We start from the raw sequence: 27,936 nt of genomic DNA, 5'->3' as shown, positions 1-27,936 counted from the left end.
AATCAGGACTTCAACAAGTGATTGATTATCATTCATCAAGAAGCTTCTTGGGAATATAGAGTAACACTTGATTTTGTACTTATTATCAGTACTGAAATGTTGCAAATTTCCACAAGATAATTTCAGGATATGTCACTTTAAACATGGTAATTTTGAATGTGTCTTGGATAAGTGGGTTGAATGCGTGTGTTCTCCACAGAAGAAGCATGCTTTGGTGTTCACAGGGCAATCAGACAAACAGAAACTAGGAAACCTCGTCACGATTCAAGTCGTTTTTTTCTTCAATGAGTTGAAATGTTGGCTGATTAACGTTACACCCACAGGCAGCAGATGTTGTTCCTCTGTTTTCCCTCTCATGTATTTCTTGTCTTCTTCTTCATGCCCCCCTTCTCTTGAAACCAGCCCCCTTCTGGGTCTTGTCCTATATGAAAGCTTCAGAAATCCCTCACCTTTCCGTACGGACACTCCTGGGAGACTCTTTGGCGCGTGTTGAGAGAAATGTCTTGTCCGTAGTTCGTTCGGAAATCGGTTGTTTTCAGTCAGATTTTCGTTCGCACGTAACATCTGGACAGGTTTTATACTTGAACAGAAAGCGTTAAGCTGCTAAAAATAAAGCGGTAGCGGTGAAGCTATCGCTCGGGCGAGACTTGTAAACGTCGCGCGCGCACAGACGTCTCGTGCGAGGCGAGCGGCGCGTGATGTCTCTGTCTCTCACACGAGCTGAGGAATTTAAATATTAAAAAAAAAAAAAGCCTCAGGATTATTAACGGAATCTAACGGAATCTGTGTGGAATTTTCCAGAAAGGGACGCGAAGATGAAGCGTGGATATTTAACAATTAATTAAAAATAACAAAGAAACCTCACCATTTTGAGGTGTTCTTCAACTTTGACGCTTTCTCAGAAGTGGAAACTTGCTCGTGGGAATCAATGCGGTTTCAGTCGGAAGGACGTGCGGTCCGAAACTCACCTCAACGGTAAGCTAATGAGGTAATGCAGTAAGCAGGATAAGTCTTTTAGTTTTATGACTGGAGCTGAACGAAAATTAAAGGTTTCCACATGATCTGCTTGCTTGGATAAAAAGATACAAGTCCTCAAAAGTCCTAACGCCACGTTTTCATTTGGGATTGTTGTGATTGTTGTTATTGTTTTTTTGTTTTGTTATATATATATATTTTTTTTTTCCCAGGTACACCAAGCTTGACAGGCTTCCAAACATTGCAGCCTAATTATATAATTTGACTCTAAGTAGCAGAACCCGTTTGGTGTTTTTACTCAGCTCCTGTGCTGGGTTGTAGAAGTCCTTCAGGTGAAGTCCATAGGACACCTGAGAATATCTGAAGTTTGTATTTCTTCGACATAGCCCAAGTCCTCAATACTGAATAATCACACACACACACACACACACACACTGTGCTGAATTAGCACCTAGGGCTAAACCATCTAAGTGCTGAAAGATCAAGTGGAGTGTTGAATGCAGTCCGAACACTGTAGGTTGTAATTAAAGAGGCTGTAAGGCTTATTTGAACATTTTGGTTCAGCTTTGGAAATTTTCCCGTGTTAATATTTGGTTAGCTTTGCTTTATTCTAAATTTCAGTTGCAGGCTAAAACAAGTCCCGAGTCTGCTGGCCAGATTTATGCCATAGCTTCCTGTTAGCAAATTCAGCCATCTACTGTACGTGCAAAAATAATAATAAAACGTTCACGTGTATTACTTTCTCAAATGTGTTATTTACTTTCTCCGGATGTAGTGTCCTATTTGGCCTCGACTGAATGAGAGTTTTAGCTTCAGGCGGGTGTCTCTTTTTACAAATCATGCCCTAAGTCTAAGCCCTTGTGTGTTGTTGATTTTTCTAAATTCTTTGCTGGATGGATTTTTTGTTTCTCTGCAGAATGAGGAAAGTCTTTTTGTTTTGCACTTATTTTCCAGCTGCTTGTAGATTCCAGAAAAGTAAGAGAAAGAGTGAGGGAGAGAAAGCGAGAAAAAGTAGAGATTGAGAAAGAAAAAGAGAGAAAGGCTTTGGGTCAAAGGCCTGAACATGATGACAAACCTGTTGGCGCAAACGTCTAAATTTTCTATTATTTACATTCTTTCGCCACAGTGAGCAAGTGTTTATTTACCATCAGTCCGATCACAACACATTAGTTTACAGGGCATTAATTACATTAACACACACATTCCTACTGTACATATAGAAACATACAAAAGTTTACAATTTACTGTAATTGGATCTGTTCAGGGGCAAAACAGAGGCACACTGGGATGAGACACATAAAGCAATATACAATCCTAAAGTTAATGGAGGTCCCTGTAGATGTATATAATTAGCATTCACAAATTTACAATATAAAAGGATCAAATACTGCTCTAGGGATTACAGAGTTTGTTCAGGGGTCAAATAGGCATGTTGGGATTTGACCTCACAACCTTCTGGTCACTAGTGCCAGACCATACAAAATGTAAAAATATATACTGTATACATCTAAGGTCATTGGGCATTGGTTGTTCAGTGGTAGGTTTCTCGACTGCCATGCTGCAGTTGCCAATGGGAGGGTTGCACCGTGAAAGGCATCCGACGTAAAACCCATGCCAAGTTGTGTGCCAAGATTGGATTGGTCTGCTGTGGTGACCTCTCAGTGGGAGCAACCGAAAGACCAACGACAACAAATATACTAACTAATTTAATGGCAAAGGTGACATTTAAGCATGGTTATATAAAGTCCTAAGGGTTTGTTGAAAGGATAAAGAGAGTGACCTCAAATGTAATTAGAATTATAATATTTGGACATTTATACATCAACCCAATATAATGATCAGGAAATACAAGAGTATTATAAAAGTTTGTTTAAGATTGTGAGATGCTTTTATCATAAATAGTAAAAGATAATGGGAGATTGTTTTTAGAGCTGCACAGATGTTTTGCAAGGATTTGACCTTACAACCTTTTGGTCATATTTGCGAAGACGTAGGATGTATTTAACTTCAGTAAAATATAACAGGTTTATAATATAAGTTCAACTAAGTCCAGTCTGAAGTGTTAATGTATTTAGTCAAAGGCCCAGGATAGATATACTAGGATGTGACCTCATACCCTGAAAGTGACTAAGACAGAGTTTTAAACACTGAGTTATAAGTAGCCTACATTCTGTAAAAATGCAGCTGCATTCCTGTAAATGACTAAGCAAATCAATGAGAGTCTCTCAGTCTGTCAGGCACTACAGATTGTCAGGACGTGCTAGGCTATGAACTTATTTTATCCTTCTAATTTCAGCGAATATAGGGAGTAGCCCTCAATGATAAATCTTTCTTTTTTCCCTCTCAAGTTTACCATTTAAACACTCGTTGCATTTAGTGAAAGTACAGATGTAAAAATCGCCATCGTGGACGGAGCAGTTGTATTTAAAATTTATGGATAACAGTGCACATGTTATGGAAAAAACAGATATACAGGGAGGTGGCACCGGACAAATGTATCTCCAGGGCGTAGCTGCCAAAGCTGAGGATCGGCTACTGAAGGAGCACATAACGTAAAACAGACACACACATACACACACATACACAGGCAACTGTTTGATCTGTCCTAACCTGTGCAGCTGCTGCAGAAAGGAATAAAAATCTAATGTTACATGTGTGCCATTTCCTAACCTTATATCACATATCAGGTGTTAAAAAGGTTGTAAAAGTAGATGAGAATGAAGGCTTGAGAAAGAAGGCCATTAATGGGAAGTGTACTCCTTCACCTCACTGTCAGTTTTATCCAGAGCAGGTCTCATCACTGGGTCTGGACATTCTCTGCCTTTCGACAGGAGAAGTCAAAAGAGAGGTGGAGAGAAAGAGAGAGAGAGAGAGAGAGAGAGCAGGGCCACCTAAACCTGTAAAAGCTACATGACGACTCCTTATAGTGCTTTACAAGGTGGCTCTGGCACTTGATCTGAAAATCCCGACTATTAGAAACACGTGCGCTGAGTTGCAACAACATTCCTGCCCTGATTGTGAATCGATAAGCTGCTGCAACCAATTTTCTTTTTTCTTTGCTGTTTAATTTCCCCATCTTGCTCAAAATGTTGAATTTGGTCTTTTTCCACGGGGTGTGTTGATGACTGGGATGCTGTAACTGATACTAAACAAGGGGTCAGTGTTTAATCAGGGCTTTGTTTAATCATGACGTTGTTACATTGTATTTCCCAGGTTGTGTTTGCAACTTTGTATCTTGCAACTTCAAGCTAAATTTATGCTAATTATCAGATGTGTTGTAGAAGAGAGACAACAAACACTGGGCCTACTAGATCGAGCCGGATATTAAGAAATTTATTCACAAAACGATCACAGGAGCTTTTTCCATGAGAAATGAGGAGCTCATGAAGATTAGTTGGAAAAACATTTGTGGCCCATGCTTCACGACTGAGTTCAGAAAAAGGATACTTGCTAATCGTTTAATCTGCTTCAAATAGTTTCATTGGCAACAAGTTACTGTGAATTTATATACACGCCAAGCTGTATGAAGTTTTAATAGCTCTTTTATTTGAATTACACACCAAGTTAACTTTATTTAATTTTACACACCAAGTTTGTGACGCTCAGATGTTTTGTATAAATGATTTGCCAAAAAGCCGTCTTTAGTCTTTAGTCGTCTAGGAATTTCCCAAAACCGCAGTTACCACTAAGTAACAGGAACCTACGACACCTAACAATTTCTCACCTGGTAACAGCCACCTGGATACACTGTACCAAACATCAAAAAGGCATCATACAAAGAAAACAAGGAGATTTTGAATGACTAAAACTGGGTTAGGAACCCTTCAACACATTATTAATACCTGGAAGGGTGGTGCTGACAGATCGGTTCTGTTAGTATAGAGCATCATTTTCCAACATGAACTGGATACCACATTGTGTGCTGTGATCAAAGCTAAAAAGTGTGTAAATTAGCAATTATTTTTTTTTGACGAGGCAGTAAATAAGTGTGAACATTGAACATTTTGTCCCTAAAGTTAATGTGTTAACTTAGAATATGGATATAAGTGACTTTGACAAGGACCAGATTGTGATCTCTAAACCAGTAGTCTCCAACCTTTTTTGTATCACAGAAAACAGTGTGAGCACTAAGCCTGTTTCCCTGTGATGAGACATTCCCATTTAGAAGTGATGGGGGACAGTGACAGCTAAAGTGTATTCCTTGTGTCCACATCTGATAGAAAGGAGTGTATCACAGTTTGTTGTAATTTCATTTTCGTTGTTATTACTACTTTGTCTCACATAGATAGGTTGTTGGAAATGGAGGCAAGATTTTTAGTGCTTTTGTGGCGATTTCAGGATATTCCATCTTGATTTTTTTATCCAGAACGTCAGCAGAGTTGAAGTTACTTCAAACACTCTGCCACATTTATTATACAGAACAGGCCTCGAACATGTGAATGGACATGTAGCGATTGTACTTGATGACCTACGTCCTACACCAAAGAGCCTGTGGTGTACAGCAGGCATGTGAGCATCAGAACTGGACCATAGAGCAATGCAAGAAGGTGGCCTGGTCTAATGGATCAGGTTTTTTTTACATCCTGTAGAGCCCTGGGTTTGTGTGCGTCAATTACCTGGGGAAGATATGGCACCAGGATGGAAAGAAAGCGGTTTAGGTAGTTTATCACTCCACCAATCAGGCCTGCATGGTAGACTGGCCAGACGGAAGCCACTCCTCAGTAAAAAGCACATGACAAGCGCCTAAACGACTCTCAGACCATGAGAAACAATTTTTTTTCTTTGGCACCAATTACACCCTCAGGTCTTTTTGAGTATGATGCTACAAGATGGTTTTTCTTCTGGAAGGTCCTTCTCTCCCCACAAAGAAACACTGGAGTTCTTTCAGACTAACCATAGGGTTCTTGGTCACCTCCCTGACTAAGGCCCTTCTCCCCGAACGCTCACTTTGGCCAGACGGCCCGCTCTAGGGAGAGTCCTACAGTAGTGGTTCCACACTTCTTCCATTTATGGATGATGGAGGCCACTGTGATCATCTGGACTTCCAATGCTGCAGAAGGTTTTCTGTACCTTTCCCCAGACTGCCTGGACAAAAAAAAAAAATCACCATTTCAGAAGAGTCAAATTTTGGGCTGCATCATGCAAAGAATGCCCCAATACAATCCTGTCTGAGAGGTCTAATTCCTTGGATTTCATGGCTTGGTTTGTGCCCTGACATGTACTGTTAACTGTGGAACGTTCTATATAGGCAGGTGTGTGTCTTTCCAAATCATGTCCAATCAACTGAGTATAACTGAAACACAAGTGGATTCCAATCGAGTAGTGGAAATATCACAAGGATGAACAGTGGAAACAGGAAGCACCATTTTGAGTGTCAATGCAAAGGCTGTGAATACTTATGTACATGTGATTTATTATTTTTTTTATTTGCGAAAATTGTAAAAAAAAATTCTTTCATGTTGTCATTATGGGATATTGTTCGTAGAGTTTTGAGAAAAATAATGAATTTAAACCATTTTGATATAAGGCTGTACCATAGCAAAATGTGTCAAAAGTGAAGTGCTGTGAATACTTTCCGGATGCACTGTGTATTGTTTAGGAACAGTTTGAGGAACATGACAAAAAGCAATTAGCGATACCTGGGCCTCCAAATTCTCCTGATTTCAATCTAATCGAGTGTCTGTGGGATGTCCTGGAAGTTAGATTCATGGAGGCTCCACATCACAACTTTGGGTTAAAAACTTTGTGTTCTCTACCCGTACTAAAAGCGCACCTTGTTATTTAAACTAAGATTTAATTCCTTTTTTGTTGGGAGTGTTAAATACAGACTGGAGTGTTCTATTTCTTGTAGAAGGTCAGATGAGCCGCATGCCTAACAGGTGGCAGCGAGTCGAGTGTGATTTGTGTAATTGGAAAATGAGTCGTCGCTGTGGCTGACATACCTGATTTATGTTTGTTGTTAACCGCAGAGAAAGTGTTATCTTTAAAAGTAAAATTGATGACTGTGTGTAAACATGTGTATCTCTGTGTGTGTGCGCACTTCGTGGCCACACATGTAGGTGAAGGATTGGGAGGAGGTCAGTGACAAACAGTAGCACTTTATCTCCATAACGCTCCATTTGCTGCGATATTGTGCTTGACTGGGTCTGCTAGCCAGGCACAACAAAACAGCTTGACTCTGTGTGCTTTATACTCAAACACAGACACACACAGAGTCCATTACTCTTAAACCCTGCACACCCGCATGCATGCACATATAAACAAGCTCTTTGTGTCCTATCTCACCACTAGCCTTTAACACGAATGTGAAATCGACACTCAGAATCTTTTTATCTTGCTCTCTCTCTCTCTCTCGCTCTCCCCCCCCCATCTATCTATCTGAGCCAGCTAATACTGTCACCATAACATCCACAAGTTTACAGATGAATGCCCCACGTTACAAACACAAGGTCTAGCACAGATCCACAAAGTCCTCCACGTGAGATTAAACAAGCGCCCAGCTCTCAGCCTCTAGACTCTACCATAACTGTTTATAACACAAACGGAATTTCGTGCAAGAGAATCATTTGAGCGTGATCCTCGTCTTGTTTGATCAGTGAGCGAGCATGACATTTGCAAAAAGTAAACACGACTCTATTAATTGTCGACCTGTAACAAACAGGACTCCTTGCAACTCCAGGAAGGGTATTCAGGAATGATGGAGCGACGCTAAAATTTGATGAGCAGTAAAAAAAAATAAAAAAAATTTAAAGAGCTGTTTGAAAAGTGAACAGAAGTGTATTAATTATAAAACCTTTTGAATATTTGACTTTGTATTTGTATCCCCAGTATATACCGCACATTGTGTTGTATTGATCATGTGTAGGATACAGCATTACAGAATGTACTGTAAGAGTAATTCAATTGTAACCTGTTTTTAAGTATTTACACTACATTGCCAGTAGATTAATGACACAGAGTCTATGTGCTGATGTTTATTTATTTATTTTTTGGCTTTAAGGAAATTAAACGAAATTAATATTACTGAACTGTATTTTTGTTTAATTTGATCTATTTATTTACTATATTCTGAGTATTTGGCCAAACCTGAAATGAAATTGTAATCACAGCTTCCACTCTTCTTGGAAGGCTCAACAATATATTGGAGTGTTTCCGTGGGAATTCGTCCCCATTCATTCTGTAGAGCGTTCCAGTTTATCCCAAAGGTGCTTGACGGGGTTGAGGTCAGGGCTCTGTTTTTCGGGTTGATCAAGTTCTTCCACACCAAACTCATCAAATCATGTCTTTATAGTCCTTGCTTTGTGCATTGGGGCTCAGTCATGCTGGAACAGAAAAGGGTCTTCCCCAAACTGTTGCCACAAAGTTGAAAGCGTAGCCTTGTCCAAGATGTCTCGGCATCCCGAAGCATTAAGATTCTCCTTCACTGGGGAAAGACCTGAGTTCAGCCATTTACAGACACAGTCTATTTTTGTTTGTCCAGTGTCCATAATTCACTGACAATGCCTGAACTGTAAATATGCTCAACTATTAAAAAAGACTGGATGAGGCAGAGTAATTTGACTACACATGCGATAGTCTGTTTAAAGGTACCGCACATGAGAATACAAAGCGAGGAAAGTATTATTACTATTTTTAAAATAAGAAATATATGACACAGGCAAGATAACATAGATTAGAGGTTCTGAATGTCAGATTTGATTGTGCCCTAGTTGCAGGTATTTCTACTGAGGTTAGGTCTAAATATTAAGGATGGGAAATGTATCTACTGTAAATTAACTATATCATGATACAAAAACAAAGAATTAATTGGTCTTGCGATATGTATCATCGTCAACTTAAATCTAAATCTAAAGCACAGAATAAGATTTTATCACCTACTTTAAATTTTTCATGCTTAACTTCCTTAAACCAATTTTAGTAGGTCTCAACAATCTCCTTAGTTGTTTTCTTTGCTTCATGCAGGTCAGTAATTTGACCCTTCTAAAAGAGAGTAACATCTTTGCCACAACTATAAGCTTTGTCTTCTGATATGGTTGTTTAAGAAATAAAAAGCTCACTCACTCACTCACTCACTCACTCACTCATCTTCTATACCGCTTTATCCTGTATTCAGGGACGCGGGGACCTGGAGCCTATCTCAGGAGGCTTAGGGCACGAGGCGGGGTACACCCTGGACAGGGTGCCAATCCATCGCAGGGCACGCACACATACATACATACATACACTCACACGCTCATTCACACTCTACAGGCAGTTTGGGAACGCCAATAAGCCTGACCTACATGTCTTTGGACTGTGGGAGGAAACCGGAGTACCCAGAGGAAACCCACCAAGCACGGGGAGAACATGCAAACTCCATGCACACAGAGACGGGAATCGAAGCTGGCCGGGAATCGAACCCGGACCCTGGAGGTGCAAGGCGAAGAAGAGTCTTAACTATTAGTTATTTAGTTAATTACATCGAGGTGGTGACTTTTTTGGGCCAGGCAGTGTGGACACAGTATATATTTTGCCATATTCTGACTAAATCAGTCACCTAATCAAAGTTCATAGAAGAGCCAATGGATTAATAGCAGATCGTGGTATTGATATTGTTTTTGGAGTTCTGCTCTTCAGCAATAACACAGAGCTTGTAGTTTGAGACCGTATTTAAGTGGGGAAAGTTATGCCTGACTAGATTTGGTTTTTTTTTTGCAGCTGCTTAAGCTGAGTTTCTGGCCTGAACCTGTACAGATTATTATAACCATCTGTGCACATTGATCACACTACTGAAACTGCCAGATATGTAGTTGAGTAAACGCATCCAAAAGGTGACCTTTCATTAGCTTTCTAGACCTCCAGCTTTCAACTCAAGCCCCTACCTTTAAACCAAAAGGTTTAGAGACGCCGCAATTGCAGTGTTCTTGGACGATTCTGCTTTCTGAAGTCTGAGCTGTCAATGCTAATTTTCCTTCTTTCTAAGGAGAGAATGCACAAATATTATTGTAACTTGAATTTTTTCATAGATAATTCATAGATAAAACTTTATGTTCATAACAAAACATGTAATTAAAAACTGACACATGACACCAGACACCAGTCGATCCCATCTCTCTTCCATTAAGGAAATGCGATTGACACAGATGCCCGCGATTGGCCGAGATTAAATATTGTTGCTTTGGTTGATGTGAGATTGTGTGCCATTGTGGCCTGTATCACCTGAAATATGAAGTCTGTCACTCTTGCTTTTACTCGCTCACTCACTCGGCGTGTAGTCGTATGTGCATGTGTTGGACCTAGACATTTAAGGTAGCATAAGTGGGCGGGCAGTTTTTTTGTGTGTACTATGAAATATAATCTCGCTGGCGCCCTGACCCTTTCCCCTTCTTAAAGTATGGACTCCCTGGACCCAGCCGGGATTGGATGATATTGTGAAAGCCTTTCTGTTGCACCACTCTGGAGTTCCCATGTAGAAACTTTACTGCCACTGAATCAGATGTGTCTGAGGTTAATTGGCTATCGGTCTCAACAAATCAGACTAAAAACTTTTCTTTAACCCCCCCCAAAAATCTGGGAATAGAATTTGTTTTCTTTGCTTCCAATCTCTAAATGATGTAACAATGTTATGAGCAAGCCTTGAAATAAATAAAACATAAGGTATGTTGTTGAAGTTCACCATAATAGTGTAAAATACAGGTTTAATGACACTTATTGGGACATATTTGAGCCTCATTCCTTCTCGCATGTGCACAGATAATATTTTCACAACTCAAAACCCAAACTCTCTCTTTTGCCATCTGTCTTGCCAGGGTTGCCAGATCATACTAACAAAATCCCACCTGAATAAGCCTGTAACCCCACCCACTCTGATAACTTTTTTTTTAAACCTAGGTAACATTAGTACTCATTCTAGTAACCCATACTGATAATCAACTATATGTTTCACCAAATTTTTTATTACTTGCTGAAGACAAATTTTACCAGATCAAGATGACTAAAAATATCCTTAATATTATTATTTTTATTTATAATAGTACCAAGTGAGATCAAGTTAAAGTGGAACTATTAATTGTGAAGAATAAAAGTACACATTTCTGAGAGTAAAACCTCTGAAAGTAATGCACTGATCCCAGCGTCTCACTAGTGCTTGGACACCATCAAGGTGGAAAGATCACACGCCATGATCACACACCCTGGTTTATGCCTGAAACGCTGGCCTACCAGGAACTCCTTATTCGGCCCAAACATGTGGAAATGGGAGCGAGGTCAGGACTGTATGGGGGATGTGGCACTAACCCTCAGCCGAGTTCCTGTAACATGCAAGTGATGTTGGTGAATGAGTGTGTGTACAGTTCACACAGAACGCAAGCTGGCAACAAGTTATCTGTTGATTTTTAAGTATCGAGTGTTCCACTCGCTGAATGTTCACTGAAACGACTACAGTGGGCTCCGAGCCACCTCGGCCATACAGACGTACAGCGTTCTTTAAAACTTTTGCACCGTTCAAATGTTTTACTATGGCTAAGTCTTCTGTAAATGTTGTTCAATACTCTTATCCCTTCATTCACCAGGAAATTAATCAGAAATCTCGGGTTTATTTAGCACACTTCTTGTACATAAAACATGTGTAAAAGTACGAAAAAATTATAAATTATTCCTCTTATTGTACTTAAACTTGACAACTAAACATTTTTTTATATTAAATTTAAGCATTATTCAAACATCTTGAACTTTTTTTTGGAGCAATGTTTTTTTTTTGGTTTATCAGTAAAGAAAGAAAAACTTCATCATATTTTCCTTTTTTTTTTTTTTTTACGATCAATCTGTGACAAATCCATGATGTGATCCGAACCTAATGTTTTTCATCCTCCTAATTAAACAATATAGTTTTCATCTTCATTGTCTGATCCTCTGACAGCTTATACAGTACTATAAATACTTAGACATGCTCTTTTTTGCACAAGCGTTTGTAGAATGTAAGAAAGTCAGAAGGTTTAAATCTGGCTTTATGCTTCTCATCATTCTCTCCAATTTATTTTCTGCCCTCGGTGTCAGTAAGATGTTATCTCTAGTGATATACTTGATGCTATTTGCTAATTAATAATGTCATTTGTCATTATGTAGTCAATATTGGCCTCAAATGGCATTCGGTGCCTCTGGCTTTAACGATGCACCTTGCATTCGAGCAAAGAGAAATCAAGTTAAGCACAGAAGTAAGGACAGAATCTGAAAAAAAAACAAAAAAAAACAGACATGCCTCAGCTCGGTTCTCAATTCTCAGTTCTCCACTGTGTGTAAACATAATCAGGTAGCAGCTACTGAATCTGGATGTCTCCATGGGGATATTACAATACAGAAATCTAATCTTATGTCAAGTTAGACAAATATTAATATGTACATGAAATGGGACGTAATGTATGTATTTTATGAAATAAGTTGTTTAAAAGGAAAGGAAAAAAGAAATTCTACGCCCGTTTGCAGACCTTCAACATACAGGATGGAAAAAAGAAAAACAAAAAGTTCTGTACCTTTCAGAACTCTGACATCAGCCATTATCATCTCCTTTAAGGCGAAACAAAGCGTCATGCCCATCCCTTTATAGAGATCACTTAGCAGTGATGGATTTATGATGATGGCAGGACAGCGATAATAACGTTATTTATAAGTGGGAGGACAGCAACAGAAAGCTAAGGTGGTAAACAGGAAATTAGGGCCTGTCAATCATTTAAAGGTCTTTCATGTCAAGCCAGGTGTTCTTAGTGACCATTATTTCTTCATTTTTTTTTTTTCCATTTGTCTGCACATATATTTATGAAAGAGAGGACTAGCCAAGGGTGGAGCGGTTAATTTTATTATTACATATTTTTATAGTGTGCAGGTTGTAATGCATTAAAACAGACTGTGTTTCATTTCTCCCTTTTTTTTCTCGTTCTCTCTCTCGCTCTTTCTCAGAATGTGCCTCTAGTCAGTCGTGCCTGGGGTTACCCAGGAGGAGCCACATCCTTCACATTCTGAGCATTCCTCCACTCTCTTTCTCCGCCGTTCACTCCTGTCCCATTTGACGCAACACAAACAGCAGCAGCCTTTATGATTGACGCCTGGCATTCACAAGAAATTAAAGGCCAACTGCTCAAACCTCGCCATGAGCAAGACCACAAACACGTACACGGCAAACGTGCGAAGATGTGGCTTTGTTTGCCCCCTGGTGGTCGAGCCAGACGTGTGCTAGTGTGCCGAAAGCAAAATCCCCCACACGCTAATTATTGCTTCATTCACTGGCTCCGTTAAACCATCGTCTGAAAAACTGGCAGTCGGAGGGATGGTGCCAACTCCCAGGATTTCACTCAGCACTTTTAAGTCTGCTGTTCATTACAGGCTCTAGGGAAAACATACGGAATGCATTCTGTGTGCAAACCAAAGAGGGGGGTTACGGCTATTAAAAATCTAATAACATTTTTTGCGTCTTTTCCTTTAATTTATTTAACCTTTACTTAATCACAGGGAATGTTTAGAGCAGAAAAAAATGTTTTTTGGCATGGGAACAGTGTGCATTTGCCAAAAAGCAGTTTCACTGATGCCAGAAAATGCAGTTAACCTGTACAATCACTTATTCTATTTATAATTAAGGAATTTTTTTATTGTTCTTGAAACCCACAATTCCTACAGAACACACACATTGCGTGTAGTCGAACCCTAATGTAGATTTATAGCCAGTGAGTTACTCGAGCTACTGACTGTCAGAACCTATATTGAGTTACTTACGTTCTCCACATTCTTTGGTTTCCTTCTTTTGTCCAACCCAAGATGAAGTATAGTTATAGAATTCTTTACCTGAATGACAGCTAATGAGGCATACATCGTTTCAGTTTATTCGAGGGAGGTGCAAGGCTTGACATTGCTTTTGCTTTGCTTGCGACTAGCTTAGTTAGTGTCCCATCAAGACTCTACGTGACTTGATGGCTCTCGTAGGTCAAGGCAGTTCAGAAGGACGGCTGGTTTTTGTGTGGTGTCGATGAGATTTGCACAAGACCAAATCCGGCAGGTTGTCACGTTAGCATGACAAGATGTAGTGGTTGGATTAACGTCTTTCAAAGGCAGAGGAATTGGTTTCATTTCATGATTTTTTTTTCAACAACACTTTGTCAATTTTATCTCATCGTTTCGGCTTGGAGAGATTCTCATGGCCATCTTGAGGGTTCCTCCATTGTTGGCACAGTTGACGTTTATTAGTTGACTCTTTGGAGAGGCAAGTCAGCACGGATGCAAATCTGATTGTGATCTGACTCAATTCCATGAACAAAAAGGTAAACAGTGGGTCTGATCTATATAAAGACATTTGCTTTTCATGACACAGCTTAATCAAGTTAACAAATTCACTCACTCATGCTGATCTTGAGCCAAACTACAAAGCTGTTAATGAAACATAAAAGACCCTGTGAATATTTTCTAAAAACTGTTGGTTGTATCGTGCTGTTTATGGTTTGAAGTTAACTTGTTGCATAAATCACCAAGAAATTACTACAAATTCAGGTACACTTGTGACATAGTGACATAAATCACTATCTAGTGACTAGCTGCATCTGAGTTCAAACCTAAAGAATGGTAAACATCTTCAGATTCTGTGATGGTTTCTTTCATTAGTAGCAGAGCAGTAGGGCTAAGGCCATTTTAACTTTATTATCATTGCAGTTAATTTTAAGGATATGCCTGGAATTTGTAATTTCCAGGTCACTCACAAGTTATGTCTTTCTCTTCCAGTTGATACGTCCTGGGAGTGATGCACTGGCTTCCCCTGGTTGCCATGGTGATTGCCTCGGCCCTGATCTTCCCTTACTGTCCCGGTCTGCCCAGGCTCGTTGCAGCGACAATGGAGCCTGGCAACAACTCCAGCACCAGATCACTGGTAAATCCAATCCCCAAATCCAACGACTCATCTCATGCGGAATACATGTCAAGTGCTAAAAAATCAGCGGAAAAATTACCTCACCAGACAGCAGATGTTCGTGTTCGGAGCGACACAACGATTAAAGGCACACCTTCGTTAACGAAGGAGGACTTTTCACCTGAAAAGACGAGACAATATGAAAAGGCAAAGCCAGGCAGTATGGACCACATGCTGCAAAGTTCAAGCAAAGTTCAAGAACGCCACAAATTCCAGGAGAAGCACATACATAGGAACTCAAATGATGATCATTTTCAGAAAAATCACAAGGTAGGACCTCATATTGATGGAGACGAGACTAGTGACAATGGTCTAAAAAGGAAAACTGAGCAGGTGTCTGTGAAACGATTGACTTTTACACAGAACCCAAGGAACCTGCACATTGCAGATGGACCTACAAAGAAGGAGGATCTGAAAGACATGGGCAGAGAGGGAATGAAGGGAACCTCATTGCCCACAATGCCCGCATTGCCCCCTGAGCGCCTGGGATTAAGTCTAGAGGGACACTTGCAGGTGGATGATGAACTTTTGCTGCTGGATACACACCCTCGAGTGCTGTTTTCCACTTCCCCTTCACCTCCCAAACATCCACCTTTGCAGATAATGCTGGAATTGGGGCTCATGCCCGAGCAACTAGAAGAACATGAAATGGACGACAAGGAATCAAAGTTGGATAAGAGCGAAGATGGGGAACCCTACAAGAACCTCCTGTTGGATTTATCAGACTCTTCAGAGCAAGAAACACAATCGCTGCGGCGTATAAAGCGCCAAATCCCACACACAGGCTTCGAGCGGTCAGTTTGTGAGGCCACAAGTGGATGGGTGATGGATCGGCGAACAGCATTTGATGCGTACATGCAGAATGTCACAGTACTGGACAAATTTCCCACCAGGAAGGGCATGATGAGGCAGTACTTTTATGAGACACGATGTCGTGGACCGGATCACCGCGGAGTGCCAGCTGGTGAGCATGGACTGGCCGGAGCTGGCTGCCTTGGCGTGGATAAGCGCCACTGGGTGAGCGAGTGTCAGACCAAGCAGTCATACGTGAGAGCGTTCACATCGGACAACGCCAGGGGAACAGGATGGAGGTGGATCCGCATCGACACGTCCTGCGTCTGCGTGTTGTACTCGAGGGCACAAAAGAAGGGATTAACCACACGTCAGGGGATGAGATGAGTGTGAGATGGGTGAAAAAATAATTGCCTGGTTATGGTCTTGTTATCAGGGTCAAGTGCCTTATAGCCCGTCACACTGACTGTAGCTCATCGCACTCATCACTGCATAGATATCACCAAAAGAGCAGATTTTTGGGAGATATTTGGGTTCATTCTCAGAACAGCAGTCGCACTGACATGCTAGTGTGTGGTACACGTACAAGTGCATAAGTTGTAGCAGGGTCGTTATTATTTTTAGGGGGGTTAAATTAACTTTAAGGAATCAAACCCCCCTTAAGTGCTGATTTATTAAACACAGTATAAGATGGAGGACAATAAACACACACTCTACAGTGGGATTTGGTCTTAATCATAATGACCAACAAACTAGTGGTGTGTAATTATGTATTAACACATATACAGACACACTACCACAGTGGGAACCTTATACGCAATCTTGCACAAGAGCACGTTATTTGTGTTTTTGTTTTAAGTTTTTCAATCTTTGTTCTTGTTGGTATTTTGCAGACGTCAAGTACAAAACTCTCGCTGTATACTGTACTTTAATGTGAATCAGGTGAGAAAATTATCATGAAAACAGAATGTTGTTTCAATAATATTTGCCATTTTATCGTAAAGACTGAAAAGACTTTAAAAACGCAGCAGTTTCTCTCAATGACCATGCTGCTCACTGCTCACTGTCGTTCATCCACATCAGGAAGGAATTAAAAGCTATAATATTTAATTGAATTCAGCTTCAACTTTTGTGTTTTAACAAGGCTGTTTTCATAAATTTCTTTATCTCCTAATACGCCACATGATTGTCACATGCTCCTGCGCATTGTTGCGTTTACGGTCCCCACTATGCCACTGTACATGATTACCAATAGACTTACCTCCACAGTGCAGCTTTGTTTTGCATGTGTACCTAAAGCAGCGTTCACACCATGGCAGACATTTGACTCTTTGCTGAAATCTGTTGCTCTACGCTGATCTTTAGTTTTCTGTCTTTTGGTTTTTCTGTCATGGTTTCAGTTGCAGCCCTGAGGTAGTGTAATACTGACACATGTTAGCTGGAGGAAACATAAAACAAGGGTTCTGCTAAAAATGAAAATCAGAAAGCAATTAACTTGTGCGTAAAATGCACCACATCAGTCTATAATATAAGAATTAATCTAAAATCTTTTGGTCAAATTCTTTGTTTGGTTATATTAAAAGCAGAAAGGGTTTGATGTATCAAAATACTAGAATGGAGACATCCCCAGCAATGTTTAGTTTTTTTGATAAATCAGAATCTTATTGACTGACTGGGAGTGTACCGAATTTTAACACTAGGGTCCAGGAATTGGGTCTACTACCAAGAGTACAAAATCAATGATTAAATCGATGAGTCAGTTTTCCTTAAAGAACACACATAAATTATTTAGTTAAATTATATAATATAAAATGGTAAGTATGCTTAAATTGCCAAATGCCTTAAAATTAAACTTAGTCCCCTACATACGAACTTTTGAAGTTTGCACATGTTTAGTTGCAGAAGTTAGATCACATGTCCGGCAAACATTGTCACATGCGTCCAACATGCATTCCCAGCGAGTCTAGTACAAGCCCAGAATGTCTGGAACCACACTTAAAAGCGTAAATATACTGAGTTTAGCCCATTGTGTTAGTATCCTAGTACCTAGACAATGTTTGTTGGTCTTACACACAAATTTGACTTATGAATGAGCTCTCAGAAAGAAACTCGTTTGTATGTAGGGGAATTACTGTGTATCACAACTTTTGCAGAAAACTTAAACCGCTTGCATCTTCTGAATTTTTTTAAGAATATCTCTTCCTCTTGCTTTAGTTTTTTTTTCTTACGCATGGTAGAAAGGTGTTATACTGCCAGCTACTGGACAGGAGTGTGAAACAGAAGATAAAAGGAGGCAGGATAAAAAGATCACTAGTTACTAGTCTGTAATCCTTCAAATTTAAAAGAAATATAGCTTCTTGAGACAAATAAAACATTAGTGCTGTTAAATCAAATTTAATAAAAATTGCAATGCCCAAAATCAAATTGAATAAAATCAACATTCTTCCTATGATTCACAGCTCTGTAGAACAGAGCTACTGTCTTTTTTTTTTTTATTCTAACCAAACTTGCAAATAATTCACTTCTATCGCACAGGAAGCTGCGCTGCCTGCTAATGTGTGATTAGTTTAGCGCAGCACCTTTAGGATTATAGAGGAGGCAGAATTTTACCATTTAAAATGGAAAAAAAAAAAATTAAAATGTAAAAACAAATTGATTTTGGAGTCAGTGCAGTGATACATGTACGCCACATAAAAGAATCATGATTTGTAAAAGAATCGATTCTCTATTAAAGACACCACCCTTCATTCCTACTGGCAGTTAGAAAATTGCTTCACACTCCCACTTACATGAAGTTAAACATCGCTCATCTCTTCGCTCTGCTTCGCCGATTATCATTTGGCATTTTGTTTATGCTTTTCCTGGAACTTAAAAATTTTGATATTGAACACTACATCTTAATAGTTTTTTTTTTTTTTGGTTTTAAAGCTGCGGCGCCAGTGATCCGTCTGTGTTCGATAACTAAGTTTTGGGTATTTGCCATCTCTTGCTTCTATGTGTAGAAAAAGTGTGGGTGAGTTCTCTCTTTTTGCTTTTGCCCCACGGTCTCCCTCCATCTCTCTCGTCCACAGCAGCTGTTGCTCTTGAGGCCAGTCTGTTTAGCACAAAACCACAATAAAACACAACAACAACCTCAATTTCTGACTCTTTTTCCCGTACAAACGTACAGTACCTGTTGCAATACCAGATCCATAAATGCTGTTTTTTTTATTCTATATATTTGTTATGTATCTGTTATATAAGTTATTACTTTTTATTAGTATATAAGCATGAGTACCTGTGATATTAATATATTTCCTTGTAAATGATCAGTATGAGAAACACATGCATCTGTGTAAGTATGTAACTATGTACATATTTATAGGATTACAAAACACTCGCTTGTGGCCTCCAAGAGGCACCGACTTGCGTCTGGTGCTCAGGAGTCCAGTGTGTGTGTGTGTGTGCACGTGTGTGCACGCATATGTGAGGAAGAATTTCACTTTGTGCCTCCAGAGTAACAGGAAAAAAATCTTTGTTTACTGAGATTTAAAGAGCTGTCTTAGATCTTGTCACTATGACAAAAATAAAGATCATGTAAGTAAAAATATATATAAAGGCATTAATAAACAATGAAGTGAAAATTGAAAAGAATGTGTGATCCTTCTTTTAAAGATTTACTGTGGGTTTGTTTTTGTTTTTTTTAGGTAAGTTAAATTTGTTATAAAGTTATTTTTAATTCATTGTGGACATAGACCATAATAATCTATTTAAGCTGATTAAGTTGTCCATTTTATTTGGGATCTATTCCTATTCATAATGATGCTAATCACCTTCTAATGAAGCTCATTTGTGATAATTAGCTTATATAATAGTACTAGATAAAGAAAAACTCTTAATTCTCTCTTAACCTATGAAATCTGATTCTTCCTAATATGGTGGCACCATGTAGCAGAATGTGGATTAGCACTTGATGCTAAATGTAGTTAGGGTGTAATTTTTAGCCAAAAAGAGTCTTTTCTTACTAATTCAGAAACACATCTGAGAGCAATGTTGACGTTCCTGACACTCAATTAATCTGACATTTTGCTTTTACCGTACAGTGAAGTCTGAAGTTTTGTTCTTTAGTAAACTAAAGTTTTTATATCTACAGTACATGGGCCTTATGGCCAAATGTTGGAACCCAAAAAATCTGCATTAGAGCATGATGGTAAGTGTAATTATTAGTGTGGGGTTTAGCCATACAGAGTGTTTGATAAGTATAGTAGAGTTTACACTGCTGTTTTGATTCACTTTAGTTCTGATTATTAAGATTTAAGTTAAGATTTAGATTAGGATTGTTAATTAAGATTATTTAAAAATAAATTGAGAAAACAAAATATTTTGATTTAAGTGATTAAATAAACTCAAATTAAATAGAAACTGTTAGCTTTTAATGCTATAATTTCTTCTTTTCTTTTTTAGTCATTTAGCAATAGATCTGAGAGAAATGTTGACGTTCCAGACACTTCTGTAAAGTTTACTAAATATTTTCTCTAAATATGCTCCAAAAACTATTTATTTATTTATTTATGCTTTCATTAAAAGAAAGTTGCTAATAATGATAAGAAACACATGACAGCCATGTTAGCTAGTGATGCTAAGTTTAATTACAGCCATACAAAGTCTTTTCTAGGTTATTATGCAACAGAGCCAAAAGAAATGTTGATGTTCCTGACACTTCTGTATACTTTACACAAGAACTGTGCGTTTACTTTGGCTTGGAGTCTAAAGATTGATTCTTTAGTTTTGTGCTAGAACTGTGTGGCTAACATAGCTAATACGTCAAATATGCTCATCTTATCCAGATTAGCATTAAGCAAGTGTGAGATTAAAATAAACTGAAAATACAAAATCTTCTACTTTTAGTGAAAGTAACCTGTGACTAATATAGTAAGAAGGAACTCATGACAGTTGGGTTAGCTCTTCATGCTTAAAAGTGTGATTCCAATGCAAATCTAGCTACATAGAGGCTTTTCTTAGCAACATATCTGAGAGAAATGTTGATGTTTCTTACACTTCTGTATAGTTTACATAAGCGTTTTTGTGTTTAGTCTTGGAGTATGAAGACGACTTTAGTTAGGGCCGGAGCTTTGAGGCTAATGCAGCTAAAAAATAAAATACGCTTATAGCATCCAGTTTAGCATTAAGCAAGTGTGTGATAATTAAAAATAAATTCAAGTCCATATTTTGTTTGTTTGCTTTAATTGAAGGAAAGTTGTTAACAATGATAAAGAACCCATGCCATTTGTGTTAGCTATTGATGCTAAGTTTAATTGTAGCCAAGTTATTTTGCAACAGATCTGAGAGAAATGTCGACATTCCTGACACTTCTATGCATTTCCAACTGTTAGCTATTTTGCCTTTTTTGTCTGGAGAATAATGATGTTTTTGTCCTGGAGGTATGAGGCTAATGTAGCTACGGCAGTAAGTCATGCTTATAGCAAACATTTTAGCATTAAAAAAAAGACTTCCTCTTAGGCATCTACCAGCATATCTGTGAGAAATATTAACGTTCCTGAAACTTTGGTCTCGTTTTACACAGATTTAAAAGATCTGTGCTAGCTAGCTAAATCATATTAGCAACCAGACGCTGTGTACATACCTGCTAGGTGCAAAGCATCAGTGTACTCTCTCTCTCTCTCTCTCTCTCTCTCCCACACACAAGCATGCAAAGACACCGCATGAATTCTCAATGAATATATTTGCACATGTACAAATACCTTTTTTTCTTTTTTTTTTTTTGCAAACATACATACATGTCCTCAGTCTTAGGGTTGCAGCGAATCAACAACGGTCATTTACACAGCGGAACACATACTCACGTACGCACACACGACACACGAAACCCGATACATGCTCTAGAGTCCCTCTGAGCGGATCACAAACACACCGAGATGACCTGAGGTACCGTTCAGGACCGCTTTATTTTTATTTTCACATCCTCCGTTATATATATATCGTCAGTGGCTTTATGACTTTGTATTTCACAGGTGGCGTGTTCGAAACCGAGTCGCCGTCATCCTCGGGGTCGGCGACGATTCGTTTGAAATCATAACACAAGTTTGTCCTCAAAATTTTACACGTTACAAGTAGCATAATTTCATATGACCATGTTTTTTTTTTTCATACGTTTTTTTTCCTTTTTATATATTTACGCTTTGAACTAGATAAAATCAAACTTACAGTCAGAATTAGGTAATAAATGAACATGTACATACAGTTGTTTCGATACGTACATAAAGAAAATAAATATAGTTATCATACAAAATAAAAAAAATAAAAATGAAAATACACACATTTTACAAATTGTTCCCCAGGCTCTCGATGTCGTCGTATGTTAATGTACACTTATTTTAGGTTTTGAGTTCACATTGTCACGTTGTCTTATTCCCCAAAGGTTTGAGTCATTGTTCGAGGTTCGACATGCATCGCAACACAGAAGAAACGATTTACTTTCGGTTCTTATAATAGTTTTTGTTCTCTTTTATTCCTCAGCGCTTCGCTCTTCATCCTCTGATATGGCTTGCGTGATCAGGTCTAAGAGGACGCTGTGGATTTTCTTACCTCTCTTTTTCTCTTTCTATCTTTTCAATCACTCCTTTTTTCTTTTTTTTCTTTCCTCCTAACTATCTGCATCTGTCTTGCCTCCCAAAGTCTAAAGTTTTGCTTGAAAGATGCACGACCGAGTTACGACTTGACGTCCATGCTGCTCTTTTACACCCTTTCTCCCTTTAAAAAGCGCAGATAAAAGCCTCGCCTTGAGGGAAATCCCATAATGCTTTTCAGCATGAGGTTCCTCTCTCGGTGGGAGCGGAGACACCACCTTTCGTCACGCTTAAACGCTGGCTCGCCCTCTCTGCTTTAATGAAGCCTTTTATCTGTGCTACCTTCCATCCTGTCTGGGTGGAAAAACATTAAAGAAACCCTAGGCGAGATTTAAAAAAAAAAAAGAAGAAGAGAAAAGTGGCCCCTTTTTTATCTGTCATGGTACAATCCTGTGAAACTCTCACCAGTGCACAGGGTTGGTCCGAATGAAAGGAGGAGCAGGTGGAGAATGCGGGAGTTTTGATTAAACCGACGACTGAGCGACATCATGGCACAGACAAAATAAAGGGACGAGAGAACAACAGAGCGAAAGATAAAAAGATTCCTCCAGTCCCACACGCCAGTCTGAGTGTCCTCATTGTCCTCTCTATGTCATACATTCGTCACGTCTTTAGTCCTTAAGTTCATTTTTTTTATATATCTTCTTCCGATTACCACAGCTCCGTCTTCTGTTATTGCAGAATGGTTCAGACCAGTGGGATTTTTTTTTCATATTTTCAAAATGTATATAATCATTGCTTTTTTCCCCTCTCTTCATACGTTTCCCAGTCGTGTGCTCACAGCGCCCCCTGTGGACAAACACAGAATGACAAACGTCAGCACTCGCGTGACCTGGATTCGATTCACGAGTGTGTCGCCTGGAACCAAGAATTCTTACAAGCCACTAAAGCTTTGAGCATAATTTAACAACACTGAATAGAGAATGCAGCGAAGCCGCTCTAGAACGCGACGCCCTTTAGACATGTGGAAACTGTAGCCTAGGTCATTACATTATTAAACACTCGTAAACAAAATCCAAGCATACAATCAAAGCATTCCTCTTGCGCTTGTAAATGCAGAGCTCAAATCTCTGTGTGTGTGTCTGTGTCTGTGTGTGTGTGTGTATGCATGTGTGGTTGCTTTAACTGCACACCTTTTGAGGCCTTCAGCAAGAGTAGGTCCTCACTGATGCCGACTCGCCCCTTGGTGACACTGCCAAAAGAGAAAGAGGTAAATGCCATGCTTATTAAGTACATGATAACTTTACTCATGAAGGAACATACTGGAACATACACAGGACGTACTTTTAAGTGGGTCTATACGTAAAAAAAATCCAATTTGTGACATCATTCATATTCAAAAAGGCCATTTTTGTTTTAAATATAATTAGCCACATGTTCACTCTAGTAATACCTTTCTGTACCCTAGCGTATCTACACTCTCCAAAACAGCAGGTGGCAGTATGCACCTAGGGTTTTTTTTTTGTGACCCAGCATTGAACACAAAGAAGAAGAGTAAAACTGCATTGACCCTTTGTATTATGACTACTACTGTATTACAGAAATGTTGGAGAAAACTCCTACATTACGGTAACATAGTGGATTTTGGGATCAACTGTACTGCTATCTGTTCCCAAGTCCCTAGTCTTAATGCAGACAAATACACCGTTAAAGACAATTCACATGTCGATCAGTCACAGTCGAAAGCAGAAGCTTAGTATGTCAAAGTCATGATGCCAAAAAGTTATTTCATATCGAAGCTCCTTGAAACCCACACAGTTTAACACTGGGTTAAAAGCGTTATCACTAACAAAGCTATCTTGATAGTACTTCTTTTCAAATCTGGTTTATTTTTGTTTAGGTGAAAAGAGGTGAAACAGAGTCTTGTACCTTCACTCTGAACCTTCCGCAGGGTCACGGATGGAGTGGAGATGGCCGAGGCGCGGAAGTTAGCAGGCAGCGTCTCTGATGAGTCTGAGGTCACTCCTCTAAGATCCTTCTCACGGAACATCTTCCTCCAGGACGGGGAGCGAGTGAAGGTTTTGGTGCCATCCTGAGAAAGAACCATAATTCCATAACCTCTTTGTGTTGTAAAGTTTCCACATGTAGCTTTACCCAAACTGATGTATATTTGTAAAGTTATTTTTTATTTAGCTTTACACAATGTAATGGATATTATCAAGTTTACTTAAGCAGATTCAAACAATTTTGTGTAAATTGTAATATGTTATGTTGCTTTATACGAATTGATGACTGTTGTAAAGTTTTCTAACTGTATATAGCTTTATACAATCTGATGTAAAGTTTCCTTATGTACCTTTATAAAATGTCATGTGTATTGTAAAGTGTTCTTATTCAGCTTTAACAACTTAATGTATATGTAAGGTTTACGCATGTAGCTTTACACAGTTCTGTGTAACTTGTAAAGTTTTCTTATGTTGCTTTATACAAGTCTGTTTTTTTTTCATCGTTTCTTTTCATAAGTTTTCTTATGTTGCTTTACAAAGTATTATGTTTATTGTAAAGTTTTCTTGGTTAGCTATGCACAATTTGATGTATGTTTTATTTGTTTAATTTAGCTTTACACAATGTAATGTATATTATCAAGTTTACTCGAGCAGATTTAAAGTTTTTTTATGTTGCTGTATACAATTTGATGACTGTTGTAAAGTTTTTTTTAACTGTATATGACTTTAAACAATCTGATGTAGTTTCCTTGTGTACATTTATAAAATGGTGTGTGTTGTAAAGTGTTCTTATTTAGCTTTAAACAATTTTATGTCCATTGTAAAGTTTAATTATGTGGTTTTACACAATTTTGTGTAACTTGTAAAGTTTTCTTCTGTAGCTACTGTTCAAATCATCATTTTTTTCATAAGTTTTATTATGTTGCTTTACACAGTTTGATGTGAATTATACAGTTTCAAGTCTATTGTGTTATGCAGCTTTAAACAATTTGTTCTGTGTTGTAAAGTTTTCTTAGCTTTGCACTCTTTGATGTATGTTTTAATGTAGCTATTTTTGTTACTGTTTTAAGTTTTTTTATGTATTCAAGGAAAACATCCACCTAAAAACTAAAGAACAATGAAAATTTCATGTCTTCCATGTTGTTATTTTGTAGAACTTGTTTTCGTCCACACCATATCCACATGAACAACCCATTTTAGTGCCAGAAAAATCAGTCCATACTTAGTGTTATTCACTAGTGTCTCTGATAAACCCCAGTATCTTTAACCGTTTAACTGCTCAAAACGGCGAGTACGTTGCACACAAACTCACACTGTAACTGGTGTAATTATTTACAGATTTATAACTTCTTTTTCTCACCTTGTCCTGAAGAAAAGGAAATATTTTTGTGATTTCATTGTTACAGATTTTTCTCTCAGTCATACATAAAGTATAATCTATTAGTCATTAATATCCAGACACCCACCTCATCTGGCCTCCTCTCAGTTCCCATGGCAATCAGGGAGTTGTACTCCTTCTCCAGGAGTTGGCGTGCCTGAGAATGTAGAGAAACATCATAAGCAGCTTTCACCCAGATGTTCTACTTTCATTTGTCTGTCTAATTTTTTTTTTAAGCCGATTAACTGGATCATGAAGAAAGAAAACAAAATGTGAAGTGCATTAGACAGGCTGCATAAAAACAACAGTTAGGAAACCATGAGGCTACTGTAACTAACCAGATCTGAAAATCCTTGGATACGAACTGTTGAACTTCATTGTATGTATGCACTTTTTTTTTTTTTGGACTGACTAATTTAAACAATCATAATAATCACATCTAATGAGGTGTTCATGTATCCAGACAGGCGGCTTCATAAAAGTAAAAGAGCAAATAACATTGACTAAGAAAGAGGAAAACAAGGCTCAGTGACGTGCATTAGCCTGGAAATTCATCCCGTGCTCTCGGACCTGTGTGTTCTGGTTGGGTATCTGCAGTAGCAGGGCCAGGTCAGTGTAATCGAAGGTGTCGTCCAGGGCGAGTAGAGCTCCATGCACTCCGCTTTCAGCCAGGTTATCTGCAAATTCCTTCAAACCGATGGACTGGACCCAGCACATTACACGCTCATTTGACCACACCATCACATCTGTGCATCGAAAAAAAAATTAAAATCTTTTTAGTTAAGTTAAACTTCAGTATTTATTTTTTTTTGCTTATTCATAACTGTAAATCGAAGGCAAAACTCAGAGCCTTAACACACTGATCTATTACTGTCCCATCACATGCAAACTATAATGTTGTCTTATGCAGCATTACACACTCTGATGTAACAGCTGTACAAGAACACGATGAAGTGCTGTCCCTGTGATCAACCCCCAAATTAGCCGTATTTATTAGCCCAATAAACCAGAGCTATTTCTATGTGTATTTGTGCATGTGTTTAGTTTTGCTCGACATCCTGATTCCTTTCCTGCTAATCAAAACCAGTTCCTAATTGCGCATCTTGTTTGCTCTGGGCAGATTTATTTTTATATTATTATTTTTTTAAGCTGAGCTCCGGTACCATGATGACATTTTGGATCACCTCCATGATGTTAATAAAGCTTGTGAGCAGCGATTGACCTGGCGCTCTTAAGCCGCTTCAACACTCTTTGCCGCTAATGGCATGTTATTTGTTATTATGACTAAATGCATGCTGGGTAACCTCCCTTCCGCTCTCTACACACTTGATTTTAAATTGTGTCTCTCAAGTGGTCCTTTTGTAGAGTTTCCTGAGCGATGCAGAGACTCGGGCGGATAACGGCTCTATATTAGACCCTTTAGACAATAGTACATATGAAAAATCACGTTTACGTTTGGGTGTAACGGAAACCACTGTACATTTCCCGACTTAATCAGGCTGCAGGAAAAGTTTCTAAACCGATTTCCATGACTTACGGCTTCATAATCATTAGACATTGGCCATTAGTGTGAAAAAATGGGACAAAATTATGTGCATTTAGCAAACCGCAGAAATGTGTTTGAGCATGCAGGATTTACTTATATAAATACTTATATGTTTCAATATTTTCGAAATGTCAACAAATTAAAATAATTAATTAAGCAAATTAAATATTCAAACATACACAATTAAAATGTCATGACTTGACGTGATTAATGTGATAATCAGAACAAAAAATAATTTTAAATGTTATGCTTTTATGTTCGAAAGCATGGAGAGAAAAATTAAGGCTATTTTCTTCTTGAATGTTTGAGTTTTGTACATGGCAATTCTTGTATTAATAAATGAATGGAATTAAAATACTCGTAAGACATTTTAGAGGAGACGTCATGACCTTTCATCTCCTCCACACTCTTGTCGAGTGCTCTTTGTGGTTTCGGTCAAAGCGATTCTCAAAATTTCATCTTTGGCCTGGTCACAGTCTGGTCTATATATGATAAATAGATAAATAACCTTTATTCTGGTGCTGGCTCTCGTCTCTCTTCCTCTCCAACTCCTTCCGGTCGTAGTTCAGCCGCTTCAGGCACATGATGCCGTAGTGCAGGCTCACCCTGAGGTCAAAAGGTCACACAAGGTCGATCAAAGTCTGAGAAAGACTGAAGGAATTGTTAAGTACAGCACCACTACCAGAACACACACAAACTGCTTATTACATTGCCTGGCAAGAAAAAAGTCACCATTACAGAAGACGGCAAAT

General features: G+C 38.7%; 2 protein-coding genes across 4 annotated transcripts in view; one reads left to right on the top strand and one right to left on the bottom strand.

Annotated features, from left to right (window-relative positions):
* The first annotated feature begins 422 nt into the window (after window positions 1-422).
* Window positions 423-18,283, top strand: LOC128544203 (uncharacterized). The gene is made up of 2 exons (XM_053514239.1): window positions 423-975; window positions 14,713-18,283. The coding sequence occupies exon 2, from the start codon at window positions 14,732-14,734 to the stop codon at window positions 16,073-16,075; it is 1,344 nt and encodes a 447-aa protein (XP_053370214.1). The 5' UTR covers window positions 423-975; window positions 14,713-14,731; the 3' UTR covers window positions 16,076-18,283.
* Window positions 18,284-20,967: 2,684 nt separating this feature from the next.
* Window positions 20,968-27,936, bottom strand: part of ppfia3 (PTPRF interacting protein alpha 3) — a 48,597-nt gene continuing 41,628 nt past the window's right edge. For all 3 annotated transcript variants that reach the window (XM_053514850.1, XM_053514851.1, XM_053514852.1), the window contains exons 27-32: window positions 27,693-27,790; window positions 26,209-26,384; window positions 25,727-25,795; window positions 24,184-24,346; window positions 23,448-23,506; window positions 20,968-23,103 (exon numbers count right to left, since the gene is read on the bottom strand). In XM_053514850.1, the coding sequence (XP_053370825.1) occupies window positions 23,460-23,506; window positions 24,184-24,346; window positions 25,727-25,795; window positions 26,209-26,384; window positions 27,693-27,790 (553 nt within the window). In that variant the 3' untranslated portion in view covers window positions 20,968-23,103; window positions 23,448-23,459. The remainder of the gene's footprint in view (window positions 23,104-23,447; window positions 23,507-24,183; window positions 24,347-25,726; window positions 25,796-26,208; window positions 26,385-27,692; window positions 27,791-27,936) is intronic.

Source organism: Clarias gariepinus, chromosome 16 (genome assembly GCF_024256425.1).
Source record: "Clarias gariepinus isolate MV-2021 ecotype Netherlands chromosome 16, CGAR_prim_01v2, whole genome shotgun sequence".
In the NCBI taxonomy this organism is placed as follows: Eukaryota; Metazoa; Chordata; class Actinopteri; order Siluriformes; family Clariidae; genus Clarias; species Clarias gariepinus.
Note: the sequence above shows the minus strand (reverse complement) of the source record. Positions and strands in the feature narration are given on the sequence as shown.